The 25,183-nt window shown below is 39.8% G+C and overlaps 1 protein-coding gene across 4 annotated transcripts in view; it reads left to right on the top strand.

Annotated features, from left to right (window-relative positions):
* The first annotated feature begins 3,027 nt into the window (after positions 1-3,027).
* Positions 3,028-25,183, top strand: part of LOC126395742 (M-phase phosphoprotein 9) — a 36,399-nt gene continuing 14,243 nt past the window's right edge. For 3 of the 4 annotated variants that reach the window (XM_050053432.1, XM_050053434.1, XM_050053430.1), the window contains exons 1-16: positions 3,028-3,143; positions 6,851-7,122; positions 7,435-7,582; positions 11,676-11,765; positions 11,846-12,342; positions 14,556-14,600; positions 14,641-14,761; positions 14,894-14,966; positions 15,839-15,942; positions 17,171-17,275; positions 17,348-17,829; positions 18,236-18,385; positions 19,335-19,422; positions 21,189-21,404; positions 21,887-21,934; positions 22,065-22,129. In XM_050053432.1, coding sequence (XP_049909389.1) covers positions 6,887-7,122; positions 7,435-7,582; positions 11,676-11,765; positions 11,846-12,342; positions 14,556-14,600; positions 14,641-14,761; positions 14,894-14,966; positions 15,839-15,942; positions 17,171-17,275; positions 17,348-17,829; positions 18,236-18,385; positions 19,335-19,422; positions 21,189-21,404; positions 21,887-21,934; positions 22,065-22,129 — 2,468 coding nt within the window. In that variant the 5' untranslated portion in view covers positions 3,028-3,143; positions 6,851-6,886. The remainder of the gene's footprint in view (positions 3,144-6,850; positions 7,123-7,434; positions 7,583-11,675; positions 11,766-11,845; positions 12,343-14,555; positions 14,601-14,640; positions 14,762-14,893; positions 14,967-15,838; positions 15,943-17,170; positions 17,276-17,347; positions 17,830-18,235; positions 18,386-19,334; positions 19,423-21,188; positions 21,405-21,886; positions 21,935-22,064; positions 22,130-25,183) is intronic. The other variant, XM_050053431.1, reaches the window with a different exon arrangement.

The following is a 25,183-nucleotide window of genomic DNA, read 5'->3' as shown; positions in this document are numbered from 1 at the left end:
GCCTACTGAGGAAGAAGTACCCAGACCCTAAGGAAGCAGAAATACTGTGGTATCAAACTTAAAAGTACTCATGTAGAATTCCTCCTTATAAACAGACCAAGCTGTCAGTCTGGGCAGGAAGGCCCACCCAAAGCCAGTTGATTGACAGCCTGGTCCTCCAAGGAAAAGCAAAAGCAGTAGGGAAAATAATATTTTGATAAAATGGATAGAAAAATAGATAAATTATATTACATAAATCATAGAAAAAATAAGATAAATTATAAATAAATAAAATGTATAAATATATACAAAAAGTTAGAGAAATTCAATAAATAAACTATATTACATACAATTATTAAAAATAAATAAATTATATTACATAAAAATTATTAAAAATAAAATAAATTATACATAAATCAATAAATAAAATGTATGAATATACAGCCCTAAAAGTTAGAGAAATTAAATAAATAAATATTATAAATATTACATAAAAATTATAGAAATAAAATAAATTACAAATAAATTAATCAAAAAACAAAATAAATATACACACACAAAGCTAGAGTAATCCATATGCAAATAAAAATATCTTTTAAAAATATATAATCAATACATAAAAGAAATTAAAAAAAATAAAAAATAAAAATATAAGAAATGTAAATACATATATTCAGAATCAGATGAACAAATAAATGTGAAAATAAATTCAAATGCCTATAAGTATGATTTTGTCATCTGTGGTAATTTTTTTTGCATTTTTTATGCACTTATTTTATTTATTCCTTGTTACTGGAGGGTCGCCTGTCCAAGTCTCCATCCGGACCAAAATATGGAGCGTGGACTGGTAGCTGGAGGGGTGCCAGTTCACCTCCTGGGCACTGCCAAGGTGCCCTTAAGCAAGGCACCGAACCCCCCAACCGCTCGGAGCGCCTGTCATGGGCAGCCCACTCTGACATCTCTCCACTTAGTGCATGTATAGGTCCAGTTTGTGCATGTGTGTGTTCGGACCTGTGTGTAATGGACAACAGAGTGAAAAAATTTAATTTCCCCTCGGGGATTAAAAAAGTATATAAAATTAAAATTAAAAATTTCCATATGTTTTTATATTCATATGTACCTGGAATCTGCTGGAGCCGCTCTCCCAGTTTGTGTGTCACAGCCCCCAGTGCTCCGATCACCACTGATACCACTGTTGCCTTCACTGCTCCACTGAATTATCAGGTTTCTGCTGCCTGAGGTATTCACTCAGCAGTTCATCTTTGGGGGCCATGTTCCTGATGTCGTCCTGGATCTTGGTTGTTTCGGCCCGGACAGAGGCTCTGACACTCACCAGTCCTCGGCCTCCCTCGTTCTGCTTAGTGTATAGTCTCAGGATGCTGGACTAGGTGTTCAGTCTCAGGATGCTGGACTAAGTNCTGGACTAAGTGTACAGTCTCAGGATGCTGGACTAAGTGTACGGTCTCAGGGTGCTGGACTAAGTGTACGGTCTCAGGGTGCTGGACTAAGTGTACAGTCTCAGGGTGCTGGACTAAGTGTACGATCTCAGGGTGCTGGACTAAGTGTGAGGTCTCAGGGTGCTGGACTAAGTGTACGATCTCAGGGTGCTGGACTAAGTGTGAGGTCTCAGGGTGCTGGACTAAGTGTACGATCTCAGGGTGCTGGACGGGTGCTGGACTAAGTGTACGATCTCAGGGTGCTGGACTAAGTGTGAGGTCTCAGGGTGCTGGACTTGGGATGAAACCCTCCATGCATTGTGAGAAGCTTCCTTGTCTTGATATCAGCGGCCTCTGTCTCCTCCTTTGGCAGCTTATTAAACCAGCAGAGTATCTGATGACTGGCAGGGCGTACATGTTGATGGCTCCGACCTTGTTCTTTCCATTCAGCTGACTTTTCAGGACCTGCCTTACTCTGTGTAGGTATTAGTAACTGTGCTGAACATCTGCAAAGCTGCCTTCTGGTTCTTGAGTTGGCCTCCAGAGTTCTTGGTTAAGGCTCTTAGTGTCCTGTTGATGTTGTGCTTTTCCAAGAATTCCAGTATCCGTGTGTAGCATTGAGTCGTAGGCTTTCTTGTAGTCAATCCAAATGGTGAACAGGTTGGTCTGCCTGGTCTTGGGTGACCGCTCTATCAGCCAGTAGCTGGTGCTTGTCTCCCCTGGTGTTATTATTGTTATTGTGCCTATTCATCTTAGCCGCTATGATGTCTGACAGGAGCTTCCATGTCGTATAGTAGCATGTTATTAGCCAGTAGTTGGATGGGACTGTGCTCCTCTGGGGATCCTTCATGATCAGGACTGTCCGTCCTTGGGTCAACCAAGCTGTATGAGTCCCATCTAGCAATGGTTGGTTCATTTGTGCTGCCAGGCCTTTATGGAGTGCAGTTAGTTGTAGTTCGTTATGCTCATGGTGTTCATCTTGTAGTCAAGCATTTTTAGGATCACTGTTGCTGTGGTGTATATCAGCCATCTCAGGTAGGGTTCCAGTGGGGATAGTTCTTCAGAGGGTACTTTGTCACTTAGCCGTCATATTTCCATGTATTGTCTGTTTTTTTCTTTCAGATTCGTCATTTTTTTATGGCACTTCTGTGACTCCATATAAAAACCTATAGACTGGAAAGTCTCTCAACCAAGGCATGATTATAGCATCATATTTTATTTTCAGTTCTCTATAAATCCAAACCTGCTCATTAAATGCACCTAGGTGCCTTCCACCACTGTGATGGTTAATTTGAGTGTATGAAGTGCAAAAGACAAACAGCTGGAGTTGGAAAATAAACAGCAGATGATTATAAATGAGTAAAATAAATGTAATCAATAAATTATAAAGACCCAAATTACAACAACAGAAAAGAGCAACATGCATCTGGATGTGTGAGTAAGACAGAACAACAAACTGTCTGTGTGTCTGTTGATTTCCTCTTAGTCAGCTTTTGTCCCAACAGATGTGGACACCTCTTCCCCCCGAACAGCCAATAGAAACACGGAGTGAAAGTGGCAGCCAATCACAGCGCAGTATTTTTGATTAGAGTTCGACCAATGGCGGCGCAGTGCTGCGAACGTTACAGCAGCCGGAGATCACTGCAGTGCAGCAGCCAACCAGCAAGCAGCTAGCCGAGGTGTCTACTCTCAGAGAAATATGGACGAAACGATGATACAAGTCAACGGGTACGTTAACTATTATTTACCGTATCTGCGCCATGATGTCTTCTCCAACACTGTGTGTATCTAATGGTGTATGTGCGGTGTCATTTCCCGCGCGCTGTCCGGCTTGCCTACGTTGTGCTTACAAACCTGTAATAAACCAACTTAGCTCAACTTAGCTAGCTAGCTAACCAGCTGCTTACCAGTGTTAGGTAGTTGTAACAGTTAGCTTTCATGTTAGCTCGTTAACTGACCCAGGCTCCCGCGGAGTTGACAGGCAACTTTATCGGGCTGCAGCGTCGGTGGTTGCCTGCTGGCTGACACCGTAGCTAAAGATGCTAACGTAGCTGGTGTTGTTTAATTGTTTAAACCGCTGCACGGCTAATTATAGCTGTCTGTTGATTGTGTTCGAGGTGGTTAATTAGCTGTTGAGTCAGACATGGCCAGTCCAGACAAGCTGTCACACACACACACACACACACACACACACACAGGTCAGGACAGACAGAGGAGGATCACTGATGCTAATGCACATCAATTACACATCATCTTCAATATGGGTGTTTGTTTATGTTTTGATAACTCTGGGATGTTGATAGCAGGTGTAAGGTTGGGAATGTGACATGTATTGAGAGCTTATTCTCAGCTATGACAGCTATGTAATAACCAGCTGCTTTTTATCCATTGTTGTGAACGTTATAGACAAGGCAAATTTATTTATATAGCACATATCATACCTGAAGTGCTTGACAGATTAGTCAAGTTAAATTCCATTGTTGCCCAATCATAAAGCATGCATCAAAGGACTATGAATATTAATTACAATTCAATCTCAATTTCAGTCCAGTATCACAGTGACATCCCTCTGTCCTTGCTCCTTGGACCATCAGTGGATGAGGAATAACTCCCCACAAAAAATTAGGGATGCAAAATAATATGTGTAAATCACCAGCTTCATCACGATACGATATTATATCGATTTGTCTGGATGACGATACGATGTTTGCCGATATCACAAAGTCTGTCACGATACGATTTTGATTCGATTCGATTCAAGAGCATGCGCCCGATATGACGCGATATCATATGCCCATCTAACACAATCATTTACATCAACTCACAAAAACAACTAGAATATGATTTGACCATTTTATTTCTGAGCTCTGTTTGTTGTTTGAGCGGAGGCGCGCTTACCCAGAAATGATGACACAGACATGTTATGTGAATTTCAAAATAAATGTGTATCTTTAAGATGACGAAATGGATCGATGTTTTCATTTTGCATCGATATAAGCGGATCGTTAATCAATGAATCGATGTGGATCGATGTATCGTAACACCCCTAGTCCTTACTGCAGCAGCCCAGGTTCGATTCCAGCCTGTGGCCCTTTGCCACATTGGCATATCAGATATTGGCAAAAAAATTCATTGTTGTGTGTCCCTTAAAAAAACCTTTAAATGGAGGGGAAAAAATAAAATAAATGATCATATATTATATTTGATTATTAAATTATTAGTTAGATTAAGATTAGATTCGATTAAATTTCAGTGGTACAATGTAACAAGGTAATAATACTTCATTACAGTACTTAAATATCTTTTGAGAGCATCCTCATCTTACTTGAGTTTGTATATTTCTGTCAACTTTCACTTTTACTCCACTACATTTCCCTAAATAAGATGTATATTTTTACTCTTATACATTTCCCCTAAGCGTCTTAATCACTTACTACAAAATAGGGAAGTAAGGGAAGATGGAAGGGAGGAAGGGGTGGGCAGACGAATAAAGGAAAGGGAATTTTGTTCTGTAATCCTATAACTTGTTAAAAAGACTGTTTTTCTTCAAGTGTACGCTCCATTTTTAAGGTGGTGTTCAGGTTGCAGCATTATACCGGTTTTAAGGTATACTGTGATAAAAGTTGACGGTCATCATACCGCGTACATTTGCTTATCTGTGATATTGAAAGGAATGCAACTTGACGGGGAATCTCCCTTTTGTTTTAGTTGTTTCCTAAGGGGAGACTTTTTACACATACTTACATTAACAAAATGGTTTCACGTTTCAGTTAAAGTAATAAAATGTTTTTTTCAACTGACAATACCTGTTTGTTTTCATTCCTTTAAGGGTCAGTCTGACGTAGTGTTGTCACGATACCAAAATCTTTGTTTCGGTACCAATACCAATATGAATTTCGATACTTTTCGATGCTCTTCGGTACTTTTCCTAAGGAAAAGTCCTTTTGGATACAAACCTTTAGAACAATAAATAGTAGGGGTGTAACGGTACCAAAAAAATCATGGTTCGGTAAGTACCTCGGTACGGACGTCACGGTTTGGTAACTCAAATGTTCCACCAAGTTTGTGTTGTCTCGTGTTGTCTCCCTTTGCGAGGCAGACTTTCTCTTGTCTTTTTTCACGTGCGCCAGCTGCGAATGTTGATACAGGTGTTGTCATACACACCACTTGTGCAATCTGTGCTCCAATAGGAACAAGAAAGGCGTTTGTGTGCATAAATGAGTAAAATAAATTAACTAAATTAATGAATTGAATCAATTTCAAAGTACCGGTATTTTCCAAATGCAGTATAGTACCGTTTGGAATACTCTAGTACTGCGGTACTATTTTAGTACCGGTATACCGTGCGACACTAGTCTGACGGATAATAAAAATAAGTCTGTTATACCGTGAAGCAGTGATATTTTCAGTTATACAGTTATACTGTGAAAAAATCATATCGTTGCAACCCTAGGTGGTGTACATTCGAAGAAGAAATAAATGTCATAACTCTCAAAATTCTGACCTCTTGCTGTTTTATTAACAGCATTTACTTGTACTTTTACTTTCAATACTTAATTACAGTTAACGTGATAAAATTACTTTTGATATGTCAGTACAGTAAATATATCAGATACTTTAAGACTTTTACTCAAATAACATTCTAGTAGGTGACTTTAACTGCTACCAAAGTCGTTTTCTGATAAGATATCTGTACTTTTACTTAAGTATGGCTTTCAGGTACTTCATCCACCGCTGTTTAATTTTATTGACATTGCACAGGGTACAGGTACTGAGACAATGAAATGCAGTTTGGCATTTAAGCAGAAGTGCAAAACGCAGTGAAGTGCAGAATAATGTACAAAATAATATACAAAGTAAAATGCAGGATAAATAGAAAACAGTAAGGGATGTGAATGCACAAGATTTGCACAGTATGAACAATATTAAAAGTGTGTTTAAATATGATAAGACATATACAGTATGATCAGAATGAACAAGCACTGGGTGATGTTTAGATAATATATTGATATGATACTAGATATTGTCCCAGACTTTTCATAACTGTTGTCTTTTTTTCTGGTTTTTAGAGGCTGTATTACAGTAAAGATGCAATTGTATGTATTATATCGAGGTATTTGGTAAAAAATATCATGATATTTTACTTTCTTCATACTCCCCAGCCGTAGTTTGAACACAGTGCAGTGCAGGTATATTTTAGAATATAGCCTATTGTGCAGAGTATAGTTTTAAGTAATGCTAATAGTAGATGTGTACAGAATAAACAGCTGGAGGTATGATATGAATACATAAGTATAGATCGGTAAATGTGTTGGTATCGAGAGTGTGTGTGCAGTAGTTGAGCGGTGCTGGCCAATACCTCCAGCTGTAACCTTGAACACCATATTACCACATGTCTGACTCTCGCCTCTTGTTCCCCTCCTCCTGGTTTCCAGCTGTCAGACTGACCCCCGCTGCATGGGCCCATAAACATGTCCACAGATGACAGTATCTCTGAGGATGTGTCCAGCTCGGGGGCTTTGAGCCATTGCCATGTCAGTGCTGACGGGGATGTGGGTAAGGAGAGCGAGACCTCTTTGGTGTCCTCTGAGGGGACGTCAGCCTCGGGGCTGGCTGTCTCCGAGGAGAGACACACGACCTCCCAGACAACAGGAGGCACTGTGGAGAGCAGGCCCATGGACATCACACCAGCATGCAACAAGATCAGGTGCGGTATCTGCAACACACTGCTTTTTACGGAATCTAAAAAGAGTTTAGAGAGTAGAGATAAAATGTGAAACAGTGACTAGTTGATCCGTCTTTTTTTAGAAGGGTTTTTAAATATTTATGTAGTATTCTGAATGTACAAGAACTTCACAGAAAATAGATTCAAATTATCATTTTGTGGCGTCCAGAATTTTGTGCAGCCATGTTGTAGTCTAATATTTTATCCTGTGTGAATGTATATCATCTATATCTTGTACATATATTACAATACTTTGGCGCAGTATGTGACTTAACATGCTATGATTTATTGCAGGAGTCTGTGTCTGAGCACAGATGAAGCGTTCGAACAAGGGAAGAGCCTCCCATTCATCAACCCAAGCTCCCTCGAGACCCTTAGGGCCTTGGTGCAGGAGATCCAGAGCAGCGGAGAGACCGACCCGGAGATCTGGAAGGACTGTGAGGTGGGGAAATACCACACAGCCTGAGAGGCAGTAGTTATTGCAGAATGAGGAAGTGAGAGTGTAGATGCACACTGATGATGTTGAAAGTGAAGTTGGGGTGAGCTGCTGTGGCAGTTGTTCCTGTGCACTGCATTTGGCAGCTGGCAGCCTCATTTCTGAGCTGTCACTTTTATTTTTTGTGCGGATCACACCTGACAGTAAGACAGACACACACATACACAAAGACCCCAACGCCCCACACACACACACACACACACACACACACACACACACACACACACACAGCACCACGCTGCAGCTGATCTTTTCAGACACAGTGTGATTTGCAGGGAACAGACAGCTGTGATGTGCTACGACACAAAGACACATCACTGCACAGTTCATCAGGCTCGAGGCCTTTGAGTGTACATACCTGATCATTTAATTATCTTTGATTAATTATTTAATGGCCAAATCATTAGAGAGTTGTTGTTCCTCCGTTTATCACTTCTCTGTCTGATGGGAGTCTGTATCACAGTCACAGTGGTGCACAGCTGCTTCCCCTCACACACACACACACATGTGTAAGAGCTGACTAATTCACTCACTCAGTGTGTTTACCAGGGTGTAAATCAACAGTGTCGTCACGATACAATATAATATAGATTCGATACGAACGATACGATATTTGCTGATATTACAAAGTCTGCCACGATACGATTTCGATTCATTGCCATTTAGGGGGCTGCCCATTTAACACAATCTGTCACAGAAGAAGCTGCTGCACCTTTCTTTTTAATTTTCAGCCCTAAAAGATAAAAACAACACATAAATAATAAGTGCAGTAAAGTTGACTTTAAACTGACTCCACTAACAGACAGAAAACAGCACATAGGATAACCTTTGAGGCTTTCTGTCAGAGAGACCTTTCTGGAACAAATCTTTTCATTCAAACAAAACTGTCATCATTCATAAATCTTCAGGGTTATGTGACTGTCAAGGTGCATTGACAAAAAAAAAAGTTTTCCCCTCATCTCTCATGATCAGCTTTAGCATATTTACACTGCATAAATTAGCAAACTTTTTCCCCTCTTCTCATAGCTTAACAAATTACATGTAACGTTATAATTATTCTTACTCACCGTTGGTTTAAGTCACTGCATCTCCTGACAGAACAACACGGCTGAATTTCTGTCTGCATACATGTTTTTAGTACAAATACAAAACAATACAAAAACAGGTCTGCACACCAGAAACTGCTCCTTTCGTAAATTTTAATCGTGTCACCCCAAAGGACGTTTCGGGCACCAGCCCTTCATCAGACATGAACAAGATGAGGAGACTCACCTCTATATATACAACCAATGGTGGTCGCCCAACAGATCGTATGATAACACATGAAGCTATACAGAAACTGAGTACAACTGGAGTGTTTCTCATTGGCAATAAAAACACACCATTTTCTCCACCATTTTTCTCCCAATTCTTTTTGAAGTTGTATGGAAAAGGTCATCTGTTCCAGAAAGTGCAAGTGTTTAACGATATTAATAAAGAGGCAGCGGGTCAGAGTTTCTGGAGCCAGTATTTTGTAATGGCCTTTTTACTTGCCTCCAGCAGGAGCTTTATTAGATCGATATCATCTTGACTTAGTCCATCAGGGATGTGTCCAAGAAAAAGGGATGTGGATGTTGTAGTGATACTAAAACTCAGAAAGTTTTTCTAATGATTGTTGCTACTTCCTTCCAGAAAAACTGAATAGAAGACCAAAACCAGAAAAAACAGGCATGGTCGACCATGATTTCTTCACATTGCCTCCAGCAGCAGAGCTGGGTGTCAGTTTGTTTAGACTTCTGTTTGGGTGTGATGAAAAAGCAAATCAGGTTTTTCCAGCAGAAGTCTCTCCAGGTCTGGGAGTTAGTGGAGGTCGACTGTGTTTTCCAGGCATTCAACCACAAATTGTTCTCAGTTTTTTGAGTGTTAGTGTCGACAAGTCTAAGTTTAAACTTCCATTTAAACATCATGGAAGTGAGTCATCAGGAACATCCCTAATGTATACAGTATGTGTGGTGGGGAGGATGTAGGCCGTGCACATGCATCTGCTCTGTTAGTACCGTGTTGCATGTCTGCACACACAGACATGTTCACACATGTTAGGCTGCACACACACGGTCACACGGACCCTCGTGGATGTGGATGGATGTGGGCGCAGATGATGAACCTCACATCATGTGGACCCCTGTGGCCTCGGGGATGCAGAAAGTACAAATTGGTTTCATGTGAGCATGTGCAACACAAAGGCTTCAGACAGTGAAAGAACTGCAGTGACAGCAGAGAAGCAGTATCATTACACATGATGATGCAGCCTTGTATTCTCAATAACTCCATACAGAGTCTCAATAAAACTGACATGAAGTAACTTCTTGAAATCTAAGGTTCTCTACACCGCTGAACATTTGGCCGTCTGTAAAACTCAGACACATTCACATTGTTAAGCTGGAAGTTCACCTCCAGACATAGTCTAAGACACAGAAATGCTCTGCTTGGAATACTAATTTGTGTCTGTTAAAAAAAAAAAGTTGATTTACCTTGCCAAAAACGACAAATACTCTTTCTCTCCCATTGAAAAATCCAGAATCTACAAATACACAAATACTATTCACTTGAAAAGTTCACTAAAAAGTCTATTTTCAGTCTGTGTGCACTGAAGGTCTCAAGTGTCGATATCACTCTTGTGTAAGTTGCATACTGAACTGTGATTGGCTCGAAACTAGTTGTAATGTCACATCAGGCTTTTAGGTACATGTGTTAATGTCAGATTTAAGGTGGAGCTACAGGAATTAATTGATTTATTGTTAACTATTAAAGGTATACTATGCAGGATATGTCAGTTACTGTTTGTAAACATGCTCACCAGTGAAAGTGAAAGCCAACCAGATTAACTCTTGTTTGGCATGTTGCTTCCCTTTAGTTGCAGTATTTTATTTGCAGATGACCATAAACTTCAAAACACAGGAAAAAATGCATGCAAGTGGCAGAGTCTCTGCAGAAAATAGAGTGCCACACACTTAAAGTGGGTCTTAAATGATGATTGAGAGGGATTACTTCTGTACGAGTCTTTTGTTTTTAGGAAAATCCTGCAGAGAATATCTTAAAATGAATCGCCAACTGTTTTGATAATTTATTAATTAGTTTTTTTCCCACTTAAAACTTTATTAAAACAATTTTGTGACATTAACATGTCAGTTACAACAGCAAAATAAAATAATAGAAAAATAATAACAGCTTTAAGGATCAGTATATCTTTTGATTATTATTCCAGTCCAGCGTCGTCTTTTTGAGTCCTGTATAGAGTCCATTTCTCCCATTTTCTTTCTAGTTGTGCTTCTTGTAGTCTCAGTATGTGTCGACTTCTCCGTTAAAAAGATTTCTTCCACAATTGTGAGCCAGTGGTCCTTCGTTGGGGGTGTTTCTTCACCCCAGTGTCTGGTGGGAGCTTTCTCGCTTGCTACTAGCAATATTTTGATCAAATATCGATCACTAGATGAAGACCAAACATCTGTTAGGAACCTCATATCCTAGTATGTGCTCAAGCTCTTTACATACCATTTCCCAAAATACAGATATTTTCTGACATTTCCAAAAACATGAGTGGTCTACATCAAGGTTTTAGTATTCTTTAAGGACAAAAAGTCAAAAGTCAAGTTATTTACACCAGTGTGACAATAAACTGAATATCTTTCCATTGTGGACTAATGTTTTATGACATTTTATAGACCAAACAACTAACTGATTATTTGAGAAAACAATCCACTGATTAATCGACAAGGAAAAGAAGCGTTAATTCCAGCCCTAATTTAAGTTGAGCTCAGAGAAAGTTTCAGCATATTAATGTCAAAACAACCTTCTAGCGTCAAACTCTGCACATACATCATTCTGCACAGTGAAGGTCAAACATCACAGTGAAGTTACTGTATGCAAAACACACTTAGGTGGCGGGGGACTTTGTCATTCTAAAATAAGGATGAAGGCTGGTGATGTGCTGCATGTTAGTCTGGATTTACAGTAACGTCCTGCTGTGAGTAATAATGCTGCATTATTGTTTTTTCTGCAACAGGGCCGATGGTTGCATCTGTTTCAGCTGGTTGAGAAGCAATACCAAGAGCAAATACTCGCTCAGCAAGAACAATACCAGTGCCAAATACAGGTGAGCCTGCATTTAGACACGTCTTATCATATTTAAAAATATTTGTTCAAGCAGTGAAGTAATTATGTGTCTTTTTCCAGTTGATTCAGGATGAAATTAAGGCTCTGGTTCAGCTCCAGAACCGCCAGGCCAGCGTCCAGTTCTCTCCAGCGTCAGTGACAAAAACTCCCCCACACACAAAGGACTATATATTCCCCCTCATCTCCAGTGACTGCACAGTCCCCAAAAATGTGGCCAGTGACAATGACAGCCTGGCAGCCCCTGCCCACACCCCGTTTAGCTCCCCGTCACCGCCGCTCCAGAGATCAGAGACTGCCAACCAGGGGGAGGAGCGGGCGACCACGGTACTCAGCAGCGGGTACGGGACTCTGTCTGCTTGGGAAACAGGTCTGGAACCTGCTGGGTCTCTGGGGGACGATGAGGAAGGTGGTCAAGAGAGGGAGAAGGATCACTGGGCCCCGAACTTCCAGGAGGACACAGAGATGACTGTGATTGGGTGCCAGCAGGATTCTTCTCACGAGAGGACTCTCAGAGTGCATGGACCCAACCCATTAATCTACCAGCAGAGAAACTCTGGGTACGTCTGAGTTGATCCTAAGACTTCCTTATGATGGGGTATCTGCAGGTCTTGAAAAGTCTTATGTTGTGTTCACACTGGGAGCAAATAAAACAATTCACACGAGTAAATTACATTTAAAGTCAACGCAAAGATGTGATTAGATGCGAATATCTGCAAGGCAAAGCAAATTAAGCAGCACAAATGAAGCAAGTAGCGCAATTTCACGTCATACACTTATTCATGAGAGTTGAAAAATCTGAACTTTAGCAACCAGTTTGCCAATTTAAGGGGTTTTTATATCATTCTTTAGCTTCCAATTCAAATTTTGGTCAAAGTACAAATGTTTTAGTATCAAAATATTATTTTCCCAAACACCTCTGAAAATGTTTTCCCACGTGAAGTGATGTAGGTTTTACATGATGACGTTGCTACATATAAACCCCCTTGTGTTTTATTCATCTTCCACATTAGCTATGTTCCTCTAACCGGCACAGAAGCTTAGCAACGTACTACTGTAAATGCCACGTTAGCTTGGATTCAAAATCATACATTTACCCAAAGAAACGAACAGATCAAGGCAGCAGTAAACCAATAACTCCCGTGTTCTGTGAGGTAAAATGACTGTTTTTGTTAAAGGAGTCTGGTAGCTTGGAAGAGAGCGATATAAGAGCTTCAGTTGCCTGTTAGAAAGGGCAGTCTAGTAGCAAGATAAAGTGGTGAAAATAATACACTGAAAATGAAAAGTACCTCACACAAGAGGTCGACTAATAGTGGAATTTTAAAGGCTTATATAATAACAATAGTTTGGAACAGGAAAAAGCTGATAGCTGATTAATCACCTGTTATCTGTCTCTTTTTTGTTATCTGTCTCGGAAATTAATTAAACATCAAACTCAAAGTAATTAATGAATCAAAAACCCAAACTAACTCTCTTATTTGTTATTATCAGAGCTGTCAGGCAATTAAAACATTAATTAATTACATGCTCGGTAATTAATTCATCTTAATTAATCGCAGGCATCAGTTTTTACTGTGAAAGTATTTAAAAAATTTCAGTTTAAATGAATGTTGTCAGATGTGTCGTAAAGCTGCTGGAATTTGGACACAGTTGTCCCCCTGTCCTTGACCACTGAAACTGGTCTGCAGTCCATTCTGTAGAGGAGGTTGTTAGTCAATCACAGGTAGACTGACAGTCTGAACACAGGTGGTCGAGTGCGGCTTGACGAGGCTGCCTGCTAGCGTTAGCATCAGAGGCTGTGCCAGCTCGAGCCTCCGGGTTTGCTGCTAAATACTTTGTGTTGAGGTGATATTTCAGGCTTGAAATTCTCTGATGGTACGAAATTTCCTTCCTGCAGAACCTGCAGAGCGGTGCTCCTATCAACAGTTCTGTTGGGGCATGGTTTAAATGTAAATGTTCCATTCACGAGGTCGAGCAGCGTCGTCTCGCCTGCCTCTATCATGTGACAAAGACACTGTGGCCTTTAATAACACACCACGGAATACACTCAATCAGCGTTAATGTTTTTATGCTTTTTTTTCCTGTGATTAATTATTTGAAATTGATGCTTTGTTTTGGCAGGCCTAATTGTTATTATTATTATTATTTTTATTTTACTATCAGCGCTCTTACCTACATCACTGCTTTTTTGCTAAAAGCTGAGGGTGTTTCCACATTTTCAAAATCTGCATAACAGCCCGTTTAAAAGCATTTATTTCAGTTTCCCGTTTCCAGTTTTTCATGTTGTCATTTATTTGGACTCGTGTCTGTGTCTGCCAGATGAACATCAGTCCAGTATTCACTCTCTTTCACTGCTCTGTTTTTGGTCTCCACCAACTCCTGAGGGAAATATCTGTCTCTTCAGCTGCTAAATGCTCCACGATGTTCATTAGCTACTAGTCTCTTATTGTGTCTGTGCTGTTTGCTGCTGAGCAGGTAGTGTGCTGCAGCTGTTTACAGCGTTTTCTCTCAAAGCAATGCAGTGAGAGAACCAGGACAGCAAAGTTGTGGACTGAGCAGAAAGACATTGAGCTGAAACTCACTTTAAAGCTCCATAAAGCTGCTGATAGCTTTGATTCTTTGGCCAGTATAACTGCATTCTACTTTATATTAAAAATGTCTTAAAACGTCCTAACTTAAACTCGGTAAACTCAGGAGAAACTGTGTTAAGATTCAGTGAGCATTTCATCAGGTGAATGATATTTCTACTCACCCTGGCCTGTTCTGTTTGCAGCACCAGCCAGCTTTTGACCTCGTGGGCACAGATGCAGAAACTCAGGCCCAAGAAGAGCAAAGCAGGACAAGCTTCATCCACTCAGGCCCAAGAAGAGCAAAGCAGGACAAGCTTCATCCCAAACCCCCGAGCACCAAGAGCAGCCACGCAACCTCAGAGAACCCCACAAACAAATCCCCCCCGAGAGCTCAGACCTCCAGGACCAGGTACAACTCACCAAGTGTTTATCACTGCGCTGCATCTGCAGTGTTTTTGTTTTGGATGTATGTGTGAGTTGTGGTTGTACTGATTACGTTCCCTCTGCTGAATCTAATCCACTCATCTCTATTGGGTTTCAGCAGCGAGCGGCCGGGCCGTCGTCCAGCTCTTTCCCCCTGAGGAGGAGTGACAGCCTGATGTCTGAGGCATCAGGTAACAACTCACTGACTCAGACGAAACACAGCACAGCAAGGCGAGGCTAGTGTAAAGACATCACTGACATAGTGACTGTGATAGAATATAAACAATACAGGATATTATATGTTTTTATGGAAGATGAAGACCTGTTGCAGTTACCTCAAGTGACAGTGAGATGGCACTGTTGTACCACGAGGGCTTCATCATGAGGAATAAGAGCAGCTCCCTTTTTTATCCTCCTGAAACATTCCAGTCTGAGTCAACAGTGTGTCCTGTCCCATAGTTTATTACCACCACATCACCTCCTGACCCTAACCTTCCTGTGTGATCAATCTACCATTCATCTTATTTTTGTATTTTATGTATCCTGCAGTAATCAGTGTGTAGTTGCTGCCATGTTGAGGCAGAGGGTGCTGTCTGTAGCTCTGGTTGAGGGTGAGAGGCTGTCAGCAGATAAACAGAGATCTGTGTGGGTACATGAGACCCTAAAAAAGAGGCTGGATCATGGGGAGTACCACCAGTTGGTCCAGGAGCTTCTCCTCCATCATGGACGTTTCCAGGCAGATTTTAGGACGACTCAGGGGCAGTTTGACAACCTGCTGTCTATCGCAAAACTCAGGGGCAGTTTGACAACCTGCTGTCTATCGCAAAAAAATGAATACTAACTACAGGGAGTCCACTGGTCCTGCCCAGCGACGGAGCACCACCAGTTTTGGTATTTTCATTGGGTTTATTGACAATAAGTAAAACACATCACTAGACGTCATCCTTTGAAATGGATTCATCAGGGTGACCATTGCTGCCAGAAATAAACACGATATGTTACATACAAACTAAATATTAAATAAATAAAAGATTAAACAATACTACTCCTTTCTACGTCTTAGGCCTCACTTATTGGCGTCTGAATGAGAGTGAACTGTACCACCCCCTGCCGGACAGCTTCGACAGTGGCGCCTACCTCCTTCTGCAAGAGGCATCCATGAGTCTGGTGAGTAACTCCTGTAGTTCACTGTTGAAACTATTAAGAAAAATCACATAAATTGAATGAAATCTAAGACATAGACTATAAAGACAGAAAACTGAAGCAGCAAAAATATAGGAATTTAAATATATTATAAAATATAAAGTAAAATTTAACACTACACTAGCAGACTGTGACAGGCAGTAAAATAAATATATATACTATGATGTGTGCAGGTTGTAACCAGTAAGAAACCAGAAGTTTAAAAAGTGACACCCATTTACCCGTTGGCTTTACCTCTCCTCCTAAATGTCTGATCTCTGTCTCATGTAGACTCCAAAAAATGACTTAGTCTAAGTATCAGTTAGTCTAAGTATCAATAAATAGGTAAATAATTGTATAAATAAATACAGGAATAAATAAATAAATGCTGAAATAATTTAATAAATGTGTAAATAAATACAGGAGAAAAAAATAAATATATTAATAAATACAAAAAAGAATCAATAAATCCATAAATAAGTACAGGAACAAATAAATAAAAACGGTAAATAAATGAATAAATGTATAAATGAATACAGGGGAAAATAAATAGATAAATAAATGAATAAATACAAAAGTGAACAATAAAGTCATAAATGAGTACAGTAAGAAAAAAAGAAATTGTATAAATAAATACATTAATAAATACAAAAGTGAAACAATACATCCATAAATGAGTATAGGAATAAAAAAAATAAGAACGGTAATTAATAAATAAATACATTTCTAAATAAATACAGGGGAAAATAAATAAATAAATAAGTAAATACATTAATAAATATAAAAGTGAATCAATAAATAAGTACAGGAATAAAAAAATATGGAAATAAATAAATAATTGCAAAAAATAAATATGAATATTGACAATTAAACAGGACATAAATAAATAAATATCTTAAATGTATTGTTACATTTTTGTACAACTATATTTCTGGGTTTTTTGTTTGTTTTAAGATTATTTTTGGACCCCATACAATTATATTTCTGATTATTTTAGCATTTATTTAGGCATTGATATATGTCTGTATTTATTTCTCTTTTACACATTTGTTTATTTTTTCCATATTTATGTATTTTTATTCCTGTATTTATTTATTAACAGATTGTTTATTCCTGTATTTATTTATTAACAGATTGTTTATTCCTGTATTTATTTATACATTTATTTATTTTTTTAGTGATACCTAAGTAATTTTTGGTCCTTTATGTTCAGGAGCCTCGGCTGTCCCTCAAAGAGATCTACCAGAACAAGCAGAGAACAGACTGTAAGCGTTCAGACTGGGAAAGCTCTGTCACATCCAGTCCTTCGTCACCACAGGTACGTCACACGACTCGTTGGTGATCAGTTTAGTCCTCAGCCGAGTCTCTAACCTGTACTTTGTCACTTTAGATGCTGACCTTGGACCCAGCAGCGAACCAGCGTCAGTCTGATCGTACCTCTGGCTTCACTTCGCCCTCTCACTTCAGCAGTCCTTCATTCGCCGCACCTCAGCCCCACCTGTACCCCAGAGTAGGGACCCCTTTGACCCCCGACAGCATGGTGGAGTGCAGTCCCAACCCTGGAGACACTGACTGCATCTCTGATACCTCCAGTGTCTCAGCTGCCGGGCCTTCCCCGTCTAAGGTGCAGAGCTCGTGGGGAAACCAGGCAGCAGCAGCAGCGTTTACCTCCCAGGATAAAACTCAGCCCTGCTCCCACACATCCAGCCAGCAACGCAGAGCCAGTGCCCCCTTAGCCAGTGAGGAGGAGGGCAGTCACACCCACACCAGCACCCTGAAGCCTTGCTCAGCCTCTGGTGCTTCGCTGCGGCCTGCAGTCAGTCCAAACATGGAGAGAGCTTCATCACTAGAGGACCCTGTCGTTCTTTCTCTGTGAGTGTAACACACACAGGTGGCAGTATTTGTTCACACTGGGGTGCTCCTGCTTTATGAAATATAACTTTATTTAGTCAGCGCTGTTCAAACACACATTTATATTTTTTTACAGTGAAACAAGGAAGAAAAGAGAATAAAATGAATGAAGCAGAACATTTTGTTTTAAGAAACAAGGGTTGAGGTTCCTTAGCTGCTGGAGGATTTCAAGCATCTATCAGGCTCATACTGAATTAGCAGATTACATAGAAGCAGCAGCCTGACAACGCAAAGCTTTAGAAATATTGTTTTTCATTAAAAGAAGTGGTCAGCATCTTAATTACTCCGTTTTGTTGAGTCCCCCAGACGTCATCCACTCTCCACAGTGTCATTCATCTTCCTCTTTCCCTGTGTTTTTTCTGCTCAGACTGCGGCAGAACCTGAGAGAGAAGCACTCTCGACATGTGGCTGATCTGAAAGCGTATTACGAGTCTGAGATCCAAATCCTGCGAGACAAACTGAAACTCAGAGATTTGCCTCAGGATTTAGAAAAGAGCAACCAGGTCCTCACAGAGAGGTGTGTATTATTCTTTATTTACTCTTTATCCTTTAGTTTTATCTTTGTAAACAGTATAAAGAATATATATAGTGTTACTTACTAACTTTTTGGTCAGAGTTTGGTCACAGTTCACCAGCAAATCAAAACTATGTATTTTTCCTCTTATCTGTAGTGCTGTTTATCAGTCTAGATTGTTTTGGTGTGAGTTGCAGAGTGTTGGAGATATCGGCCGTAGAGATGTTTGCCTTCTCTCCAATAAATGAAACTATATGGCACTCAGCTTATGCCATGAAAATATATTTGAAAAACTTAACATCAATGTCAGAACAATCATGAAACTCTACTAGGAGCTGCACCTTGTCAAAATAGATCCAAGCCTATATGACTGGACCATGTGTGACTTTACTTTGAAAGGACAGACACAGGAAGTGTCCACGCTCAGCAGTCAGACAGGAGTCAGGTTAATCTCCAGGGCTGGTACCTGCGGTTATTCCACAGGCTAGTTAATAACATGTCGGGCAGGAAATCCAAAGTGTGGGATCATTTTGAGAAGGTGAAGGGCGAACCCAAGNGCGTCCTCCTCGGCTGAGCTGTAACGTTAGCTAGCTCAGTGGTGCTAGGTGAGCTAGCAGTAGATGCACGCTTCCTTCTGCGCAGTGATACAGTTGGCAGGTGTAGTTCAGTAGAAAGAAAATAGTTCCTACATGAAACTGCTCACAACAAGGTCTGTGGATTACCTTGAGTAACCAGGTCATGATTTCTGGACAGAGACTTTGATGTTGAGTTTTTCAAATTAATTTTTTGGCACTTTGAGCACCACAAGCTGAGAGACATCTAGTGGAGAGAAGGCAGACTTACAGATGGAGTCCTGCAGGACATTTTCCCCAGCATGACATTGTTCTTCAGTTTTGGTTCATGTAATTTAGTTTTCTAACACTGTACTGTTGTGATTATTGTTTATCCACAGGTGTAAGCACCTGGAGAAAGCTCTGGCTGAGGCTACCAGTCGCATTCAAGAACTAGAGGCAACAAATGGCTTACTGGAGAAAAAACTGGTAACTTATCTAGATTTGTTTTTACATTATTTATTTATTCATTCTTAAATTAATCAGGTTTGTTCCATTGACATGAAAGATCTCTTTTGCAAGGGAGACCTGGCCTAGAATAGCAGCAACAGAGTTTCAAAAACAAATAAAATTTACACATAGATTTGAGTGACATAGAATGATTAGATAAAACAGTTGCACACTGACAGCCTGGACTCTGTAGATGTCACCAAGGTTTTAAACTCATTCAAGGGCACCATGTGTTGAAGCTTGAGATCATTTTACAGATTGTTCCAGGCTGTAGGTGCAGAGAACCTAAAAGCTTTTTTTAACCCAATTCAGTTCTGACTTTGGGCACAACAAGATTCAAAAAGTTTATATTCAAAATGGAAGATAAGTATGTAGGAATATTACCAACTATAGGTTTGTAAGTAAAAACATACCAGTGCCTGAGGCAGCATGCACATAAAGCAGGCCAATTCACTTTTGAGTATAAAACACAGTAGTGAGTAAAAGATCCACCGTATGTGATGAATCTCAGAGCCCCATGTAGGGTTGCAACGGTATGAGATTTTCATGGTACAATAACCAGGTCAGAAAATATCGGGGTCTCACAGTATCATGGTATTACAGAATTTATTATCAGTCAGATCAGTTATTTTTGGTTGAACAAACATTTTATTACAGAAACTTGAAACATGTTTGTTAATGGAAGTTTGTGTAAAAAGTCTCCCCTTAGAAAAGAACTAAAATAAAGTTGAGATTATCCGCCCAGTTACATTTCTTTTTTAATATTGTAGATAAGCAAATGTACACGGTATGATTACCTTCAACTTTTATATCACGGGATACCTCAAAACTGGTATATCGCTGTAACCCTAGCCCAATGAAGTCCTAATATAACACACATCATCTGTTATGCTTGTGTGTATGTCTCCGTAGGGCTGAAAGCAATTTGTTCTTTTAAATTTATAGTTTTTGCAGGGAAATCTTGTTATTTACAAAAAATATTAGGCTGCTGTCAGCCTAGAGTCGTCTCCTCTGGTCTGAATCAGGGACTCATGTTGTTCCAAAGTTGTATAATTGCCTAGAGTTGGTTCGTGTTCTCACGGCAGCATTTACAAGAGGACCAGATCAAATGCCTTGTGTGAGAAAGCTGCTCTTGATTGGTCAGAATTTCCATGTGGGAAAAATCCAGGAAGTAAAGCAAACGTTGAAGAAGAGTACACTTGCAAGATAAATGTGACACTTTCTAATGTCACAATGGAGGGACAACTACGCAGGTTGATTTTAGCGCTGCTCATCGTGGACTATATTGCTGTCATTGTTCATTTTAGTCAAACCATACAGTTTGAAAACGAGGCGCGGCTCCAACTAGAAAACAATGTTTTGATGCATTGGATGTGCTGAATGTGCATATTAAGGCAGTACAGGAGGAGGTGCACATTAATAATCCTCCAGGACTGTAACATGCTCATGTTTAACCCAAACAATGTGTCATGTGACTGCAGCTGGTTCACATCCAGGTCAGAACAGTGGCCTTTAAATCATTAAACCCAACTCTCTGATATCTGCCTGTAATTAACCCAGTGGGAAAAGCCTGCTGATGACAGATTAATATTCTATAACTGTGACGTTACATTTAAAAAAAAAAATCAAAGGTTTTGTCTCCTTTTGCTTTTTAATCTGACACATCAAGGGCGTTTTCCTCGAGTCACTTTTAATCTATCAGACATATGCATAACATTAATATTACCCTGACTTTCTGTTGGTAGGCAGAATGGCCGGAGCGGTATGCCGTAGCAGGTGCTACTGTGAAATCCTTGCAGCAGCGCCTAGAAGAAAGCAAACGCTCGGGCAAAGAGAAGGACGCCTCGGCAGCACGTTTGAAGTCCCACATACGGCAGCTGGAGGAGTCGGTGCAGAAAGCCTGCAGGGAGGCCGACGAGAGTGAGGCGAAGAGGGAGAGGGAGTACAAGATGCTGCAAGATGTGAGTCTGACTGAGATGTGTGACAGAATATAATCAGGATATTATATAACATCTGAAGTTCACCTTTTCACTGCAACCTTGCTACTTGACAACAAACTTTAAGCAACCAGAGTAAAAAATCACTACAGAACAGTTTAGCTCAGCTGGTTGGTTTTGGTTTGTGAGGAAAACAAAGAAACAGAGAGCTTGTTAATCACAGCAGCACAGTGCTCTTTGTCAAGAAGTGACATGCTACAGTTACAACCTTGTGTTAACAATCCCAAAGCATTAACATACAGAGAGGAACTGCAGATGTTAAAGTAGGAAAATATAGAGCGCTGGTGTCAGATCAGTGCTCTGTGTTGGTAAATATCCCACACTTAGGCATCATGTCAGGATGGAGAAAAAGATGACCGGTTCATCCTTATTCCATTTGACATAACTCTGTGTCAACACTAATGTTGTTGTTGATGATTGAGGTGTCTGTTGTCTTGTTTCCTCAGCTGCTCGGAGAATATGACTCTCTGCTGAAGGAGCACGAGGGCCTGAAGGTAATGGATCTGATGTCTTACGTTCTGTTTGATTATTTGATTATCATTGAAACATGTCAGACCGTTTCAGCAGTGACAAACAGAATCAGTTTTCTTCTTGACATGCCTTCATCTCTCTGTGTATCTACAGAACAACGTGGTGTCAACAGAGAACAAGCTTGTCGATGCAAATGATCAGATATTGGACCTGAAGAGGTGAGTGGATTGATTGCTGAGTGTAACACGACACTAACTGCCAATTAGGTTTGGGTAATTTTATAAATTCAATTTTCTGTCCAGTGTTTTATTTCACTTTGTTTCCAACTCTCATTTACAGTTGTTGTTATCCCCTAAATATTATATGTTGTAGTGTCTCTGGTATCTGATGACGCACATCTACCAAAAAAGTGTCTCAATCAAAGGTCACAAAGTGCAACTGTTCGCCTGTTAGCTCTTTGTGACCCTTAATGAAATCACATTTTTAATAGCCACTCTTGTCTGAAGGTCACAGGCTTTAAAATAGTTAAACATTTCAGGATATACACTAGGCCTAGGACGATCAGCGATCAGATCGTATGTTGGCGATTGGAGGGTTGCCAGGCGATTTGCTAGATATCAAGGCGATTTTGGAAAAAAAACAAACAACAAAAAAAAACGGCACTCTACCATGCATTAAGAGATGTTTTTTGGGGGAAATGCATGACTGTCAGAGAAACCCCGTTTACAAACAGACCTACAATCCACCTCCTCTCCTCTCCTCTCCTGAGGCACTGCCGCCTTTGCAGGTTAAAACTTAATGACAGCGACAAGCTAGAGACGCTCACTTTTGCATGTGATGCAAAATATTAAAATAACGTGGTAGTGATCGACTTAAGACACGTGCCAAGGACGTAACCCCCCATGTGCCAAGGAAACTGCCCCAGCTTCATGTTTATCGTACTGATATGAGAGTGGTATCGATCTTCTCATCTGACACTCGGCAATAACGTTCAAGTTCTTTACTATAATCATATACAAAACAGTCACATAGAAGCAGTCGTAGGGAATAAAAATCTTGGATCTCAGGCTCTCTTCAATAATACTAATTAAATGTGTAAAAGAAAAACAAAAGAAAATCAGAAAGTGAAAAGACAAAGAAAAAGAAAGTTAAATTGGGACAAAAAACCCCAAAAGAAAATAAGAAAAAGAAAAGATATCAAAAAATAAAGTAAAATCAGAAAAAGAAAAGATAATCAAGAAAAGAAAACCCAGAAAATTTAATCAAAAATAGAAAGGAAAATTAAGAAAAAGAAAAGATAATCAGAAAGAGAAAAGGAAATCAAGAAAAAACAAAATTAAATTAAAAAAATCAAGAAAAATTTAAAAAATCAAGAAAAAAGACAGTCAAAAAACAAAAGCAATCTAGAAAAAAACGAGAAAAAGAAAATCAGCAAAAGAAAACAAGAAACAGAAAAGAAAATCAAAAAAAGAAGATAATCAGAAAAAGACAAGAAACTCAGACAAAGAAAAGAAAATCAAGAAAATGAAAAATTAAAGAAATGTAATCAAAAATAGAAAGGAAAATCAAGAAAAATTTAAGAAAAAAATCTAGAAAAACCAAAATAAAATCAAGAAAATAAAATCTGGAGCCTGAGAAACAGCGGCCATCCTCTGCAACATCTTCCTAACTATGATGATAATTCTCCAAAATGAGAGCAGGTGTTGAAGTTTCTTCAATGATATTGAACACAAACTACTCAGAAGAGCTCATAGCAGAGATGTGACATCACAGCTGTAGTGAGGTTATTATTATCGTCATCGTCTGGCTCCAGCAGTTTAGTAAAAGAGTTGCAGTGAAGGTTTGTAGACGGCCAGGCGATCAAGATAGAGAGGATTAATCAATAGAGCCTAATGACGGTCTCTGTGCTGTTGAACGTAGATAACACCATCAGCTGACGCTATGCAGCAACTTTCCATCGCAGTCTCAGCTCTGCCTGCAAATTGGCACCAGCAGAGACAGCGCCATGGACTCTGCTCTGATGAAGTGTGTCCAGTCGATTCAGCGGATTCACGGACAGATAGCAAGCCGCAGCTCGCACAACATCAATATGTGTGTCATAGGAGGGCTTTGGTACGGAAACAAATTAGCTGCAGGGAGAGCCAAGAGTAAAGAGTAGATGGAGAGGTCTGCGAAACTGAAGGTGGCCTTTTATAAAGAGGGAAACCAGGAGAGGCTGCAGCGTTAAAGCAAACCGGAATATGCATCCATTTCAATAAGAATGTATTACATTTAGCCGACTTTAAAGCTCAGACACAATCCAGGAAGGATGCACAAATTAGGACGTGACATGAGGATCCTTCCAGGCTCTCTTTCAGTCAGAGAGTCAAACACAGAGTCGATGTTACACCATCAAAATGTAAGCCACAGTAAGATATGTGAGACCTTTTCCAGCTTCAGGGTCTGATAGAGTCGCTGCAGGAGATGTGTAAGGACTGTCACTAAGGCCTGTCACATTAAAACAGGAGACACAAATTAGAGGCAGATCATGACATCAGAGGGAAGGTATAATAATCCACAGGAGACAGAGTGCGGAGCTTTGGGGTCATTTTACTCCTCTGTAGAGAGAGGAAGGTTTTCAGTGAGGCAACATTGACTTATGAGTGAGAACACCTCAGGATGATTTGAGCACACAGATCTGTGCTGTATTTTTATACCTGTATATTGTATTTTTACAGCACAAACTTTAATGTCAGACTAAACTGAACCTAAAAAGAAAGACAAAGAAAAAAAAATTACACATAAATCGTGAGAATAATAGATAAAAATTTACATGAGGTCATGCAAAGACAGATACTTCTCACACATGCAGTCAGTTGCTACTTTATTAGCAAGCAAGCCAAAATGTATTCATGTAGCACGTTTAATTTCAGTTGGAAGCACAATGTGCTGCACAATGCGTGAGCTACCACAGAAGTTGCAGCCAAAAACACCATGTGCATATTGGAAAGCTACATTAGGTACATCCCTGCTGTGACACTTTTCATTTCTTTGTTTGTGTCTCTATAATTCTTACATTATGTTGAATTAGTTCATCTTTTTGACTACCACGTACAGTCAGGTCCATAAATATTTGGACAATGATACAGTTGTCGTCATTTTGGCTCTGTACACCACCACAATGGGTTTTAAATGAAACAATGAATACCTGCTTAAAGTGCAGACTCTCAGCTTTCATTTAAGGCTTTTTTCAAAAATGTAGTATGAACCGTGTAGGAATTACAACCATTTCT

The sequence above is a fragment of the Epinephelus moara genome, chromosome 9, assembly GCF_006386435.1.
Source record: "Epinephelus moara isolate mb chromosome 9, YSFRI_EMoa_1.0, whole genome shotgun sequence".
NCBI classification, from domain to species: domain Eukaryota; kingdom Metazoa; phylum Chordata; class Actinopteri; order Perciformes; family Serranidae; genus Epinephelus; species Epinephelus moara.
Note: the sequence above shows the minus strand (reverse complement) of the source record. Positions and strands in the feature narration are given on the sequence as shown.